The 5,000-nt window shown below is 43.4% G+C and overlaps 1 protein-coding gene across 1 annotated transcript; it reads left to right on the top strand.

The window, feature by feature from the left end:
* Window positions 1-1,131: 1,131 nt before the first annotated feature.
* On the top strand, window positions 1,132-4,991 carry LOC137917394 (coatomer subunit delta-like; the record flags this gene model as incomplete). Its single annotated transcript, XM_068760157.1, has 5 exons — window positions 1,132-1,292; window positions 2,501-2,764; window positions 3,817-3,996; window positions 4,526-4,731; window positions 4,838-4,991. Coding segments are annotated over exons 1-5 (807 nt in total), but the record flags the coding sequence as incomplete, so codon positions are not given.
* Between the last annotated feature and the right edge of the window lie 9 nt (window positions 4,992-5,000).

The raw sequence follows: 5,000 nt of genomic DNA, 5'->3' as shown, positions 1-5,000 counted from the left end.
ACGAGGCGCGTTAACTGGTTTTATTATATTTTATTCGGAGCTTGTGTAACATATTAACATATTAACCCAGCGCTACCGTCATACACGTTGGTTCTGCACATACTCCACTCCTGTGGGCATGCTGGGTAATGGAGTTCTTACATAACCAAACCACTAACTACACATCTTTCCCCCTATTAAGAAATAATGCTTACCCTTTAAACAAAACCCTCATTAAGTGATTTTTGTTTTGTTTCAACCTTACATTTCTTAGCAATTTCTAACAGCTTCAGTTCACTCTCTCTGTGTGTATATATATTGTTTCTTAAGAGAGAGAATTTAGTTTTTGATTTGACATATGTTATGATGTGTGCCTTAAGCCGTGGGCCTTCTCACGATTTTATTATGTTCGCATAATGACAATAAAGTATCTTGAATCTTGAATCTTGTTTATTAAAGCAGACAACAAGCTGAAAGTGCTGGGCCATGAGGCCAAACGTGTGCTGGTGCATTTTAATGCAAACAATATGCACATTAGTGTAATAAGAATAACAAGAAAAACAACATTTATTTTAATTGTCAATAGTTGTGCAGAAAGTGCATCATAACATTCTGAATGTTGTCAATACTACAAACAGACGCTGCAATTTAAAGGATGCCACTGTGCGTCCAGAACGCACGGTCCACACAGGTTTGTTCAAGAATTATACCAGGAATCACCAACTAGTTCTCCTGACGACATCCAACCCTCAAGCAGTCCAGAAAACCAGCGTATAGGTCCAGACAACGACACACATGTTCCTAATGAACGATGCCGTTAATTATGGAGAGAAATTTGTGTCAAAAAGATTTGCAACTGCAAAACGGATTTAATTAATTAAATAGTGTGCAGCGCCACCCATTACATATATTTTGCTTTGTTTTATTCATATTAACAATTATTAAAGTTGTTTTGATGGTCAGATTGGTCCCTCTTCTGTTGATATTTGTATGTTAGCTAACTTAGCTGTATAAAAATGTTTCCAGTCTGACCCCTATGAGCTCACAATGTGACGGCTGCTCCACTCCAACACTTAGCAATGGCGCAGTAGGAGCACGCGCCCAGGTTTACGTTTGCAACCCCACGTCATTGGTCTTCCATTGTGGGTTGATCTTGCGCTGCTCTTCCGGTGGAGACGTGGCTCTGTGCTGCTGCCATATTGATGCTGGCTAACGAATATTCACGCAACTTGGTTTTCCAGAGAAACTAGAAATCGTTCAATCGAGACACACGAGGAGAGACGGTCGATCACCGGATCATTGAGAGCAAAATGGTGAGTGGCTGTCGAGAATCAACCTATCTTGGTCTGTTTGGGGCGTAGCGTTTCTAACATTTGGCTAACGTCGCTTGCTAAAGCTAGCTGTCAGCTAGCACAGTTGTTCTACGGCGTAATAGGAGGAAAACCCCGAGCTTTGTTTCGACAATACCGACCTTACGTTTGGGTGCTAAAACGTGCGTCGCCGTGTTGTATTGTGCTGCGGCGCATTCCAGCTGAGGAGGCGGCACTGAGTTGTCGGACATCTTCGACGTCAATGGCTTGACAAGCTGGCGCTAGCGTTAGCTCTATCACTAGCCAAGCTAAAGCTAACGTTGCTATCATTTTTTTTTTTCCCCGGACACGCAACACTGGATACGTGCCTCTGTAAAACGTCATTTAGTGTTAACATTGGCGTTGTGTTGTTTTATGTTGTGCGACTTTGCACGGTTTTGCTGGACTGTCGGGGATAGCCACAGGTGTTGCTGGTTCATGAAGCTAAGCTAAGCTCTGCTTCTGCCAACGTGGAATGAATGCAGTTCCTTCATTCGGTTATGTGATGAAAGTCTCACTAAGCAACTTCAAATTAATTTTAGAAACTCAGTTGGGTTGGCTCCCTTGTAGATATTATGACTCATCATACACACTGAAACGTGTTTTCAGTCCCTTCATGCAAGTCGTCAAATTCGGTTTACGTTTGATCTTTTCGGCAGCAATTCTTTTTGGATTAAACGTACACTTATGCAGAGTGTATTCTCCAAAATTCAAGATAACAGGAAAGCAGCGTTACCCTGGACGACTGGAATGAGTCGAAGTCATCAGCTGACGGGTGTTTGTGTGTGTGAAAGCGATTGGGAAACGTAGTTTTAGGAGTTACGGTGACCACTGAGTAAATTAAAAGAGGGTTGTCAACTTTCATTCATTCAATTTCTTGGCCACTTCATCTGCCTTGCAGGTCACGGCTGTTGCTAGAGCCTATCCCAGTAGACTACGGGCGAGAGGCCGGGTAAACGCTTGAAGCATCAGGAGGCCGCATGAAAAACAAACAACCAAACACACACACACACCGACAGACAATTTGGAGTGATCAATTCACCTAAATTCACCTAGTAGAAAACCAGAGCGAACTCGCGCAGACCTCTACTCACTACAGCGTGCTGCCCGGGCTGTCAACTTGTGTGCATTTGTTTAGCCAAATGCTAAATGGGCTGTCTCTTTACCTGCAGGTGCTGTTGGCAGCGGCAGTGTGCACCAAGGCCGGCAAGGCCATCGTATCACGGCAGTTTGTGGAAATGACCCGTACGCGCGTTGAGGGTCTCCTGGCTGCGTTCCCGAAACTGATGAACACGGGCAAGCAGCACACGTTTGTGGAAACGGACAGTGTCCGTTATGTGTACCAGCCACTGGAGAAACTCTACATGGTCCTCATCACTACCAAGAACAGCAACATCCTGGAGGACTTGGAGACGCTCAGACTTTTCTCTCGTGTGGTGAGGAAACGCTTATCGATATGAGCAGAAATTATTTTTGCGTGATATTTTGGTGATTTTTAAAGTGAGCATTGTCACATATTAGTGCGAAGAAAGAGAGCAATCAATAAACTATTACTATCGGTAGTTGTAATCAATCGGTGCTGAAAGCATCTCTTCATTGAGACCTGTCAGAATGGTGTCTCTCGCATCTTGGTGCATATTAAAGGCAGGTCTAAGTACAGCCGGGTATCTGACAAAATATTTTTCTACGATTTGGCCTATCATGCACACGAAACCACAGATTTCTGTCACTAAAAACGATGGTTTCTAAAAACTGAAGACTTTTGAAAACTCCTTTGGTGTGTGGACGTTAGTAACCGGGGTTTTAGGTTTTGAAACGGACCTAAACTGCTCTGACGATGTGCGACCTGGGTTTACATTCAGAAACAGCATGAAACCTGTGTTGTCGTAAACAACGGTCCAGGCGCTTTGTGCTTATTTGTTGACTTTATATTCCAAAACTGCATTTAGGAGTAGGAGTGCACCGATGGCAATTTTTCTGCCCGATCACCGATCCTTAAAAAGCCTGACTTACCGATAACGATTTTTTTAAATAACTGACAGCATACACCTTCAATGTTCCAATCTTATTGCAGTACGGCAACACAAGCACATCGAAAGATTGAAGTAATACAGCTGAATAAAGCTCTCAACGAGAAAAAGAGCAAAAACGGGTATTATGTTTATCATTTTTTGTTACTGCTTAACTAAGGCTGAATCACTTTTATAATGTTTTGTTAAAGTAGTACATTTTGTTGTTTATGTAACAATTTATGTTCCAAGTTTTTCACAGGTTGTGAGTCATTTACAAATGTATTATTCTATGAAACCGAGACTCAACTTTTTAAGAATTAGCCAAACTGAGACCGAAACCGAGGGCCAATTTCCACAGCCAGACGCCATTAGTACGATGATGATGATGGTGTGAAGTTCAACCCCGACCCACTTCAAGATGTGCTAAATGTGTGCGCTGCTTAATTTGTGGCAATGTTTTGTTGCTCCCCTTCCAGATCCCAGAATACTGTCGTGTGCTGGAGGAGAGTGAAATATCAGAGCACTGTTTTGACCTGATCTTTGCCTTTGATGAGATTGTGGCTCTCGGATACAGAGAGAACGTAAACCTTGCTCAAATCCGCACATTCACAGAGATGGACTCGCACGAGGAGAAGGTTTTCCGTGCTGTCAGAGAGGTAATATGACACTTTTGTGAGTGTGTTTCATTTTTACATCATATACAGGAACTGGATTTTACATGTGCTTCTGATTACGTCTGCAATAATCCATCTTCCGCCGCCTATCCGGGGCAGCAGTCTGAGCACAGACAGTGTTATGGTGACGCATTTGTATATTTTGTAATTAATATCACATTCACCAAAATATTTCAAGCCTTTTTTTGTTTTAATGTTTGTTAATTATGACTGACAGCTTCTGAAAATCAAACTTCTGTCTCAGAATCATCAGAAAAAAGGATTCATAATACAGAAGATTCAAATTGAAGTGCGTTCATTATTCCACAGATGGCTTTTTATTTCAGTGGAATTGTGATGATTTTAATTCAAATTGATCAATTCTGAGAATAGTCGTAATACGTTGAGAACATTTTAGGGGGGGGGGGGGGGGGTTAGGTACCTTATTTTTGTCATTGAAAATTACCTCAACTGAATTTTGCGACGCATTTTCATCAGTTTGTAACCACATGTGAATCGTGTCATCCCTCAGACACAGGAAAGAGAGGCCAAGGCCGAGATGAGGAGGAAGGCCAAGGAGCTGCAGCAGGCCAGGAGGGATGCCGAGCGCTCTGGAAAGAAGGTGCCAGCTTTCGGGGGGTTCGGCAGCGCTGGCCTGAGCAGCATCTCTTCAGGGTCCATCATTACAGACACCATGGCGGAGCCCGAAAAGCCCAAGATCACGGCAGCTCCAATCAGGTATGACTCCAAGGCATCCAAATGTCACATGTTTAAGGTCCTTTTTTTGTTGTTGCCGTTATGTTATGTTACACCAACACCTCGGCGGTACCACGTCTTCTTCCAGACCCAGTGGACCCAGTAAGGCTCTCAAACTAGGCGCTAAAGGCAAAGAGGTGGACAACTTTGTGGACAAGCTCAAGTCCGAAGGCGAAACCATTATGCCCACCACAGGAAAGAGGGGCTCCGATGTGTCTAAAGCGTTACCGCCACCGGTCAACGTGGAGAGG

Source organism: Brachionichthys hirsutus, unplaced genomic scaffold (assembly GCF_040956055.1).
Source record: "Brachionichthys hirsutus isolate HB-005 unplaced genomic scaffold, CSIRO-AGI_Bhir_v1 contig_1008, whole genome shotgun sequence".
NCBI lineage: Eukaryota > Metazoa > Chordata > Actinopteri > Lophiiformes > Brachionichthyidae > Brachionichthys > Brachionichthys hirsutus.
The sequence above is the reverse complement of the archived record's forward strand: the minus strand, read 5'-3'. Positions and strand labels throughout refer to the sequence as shown.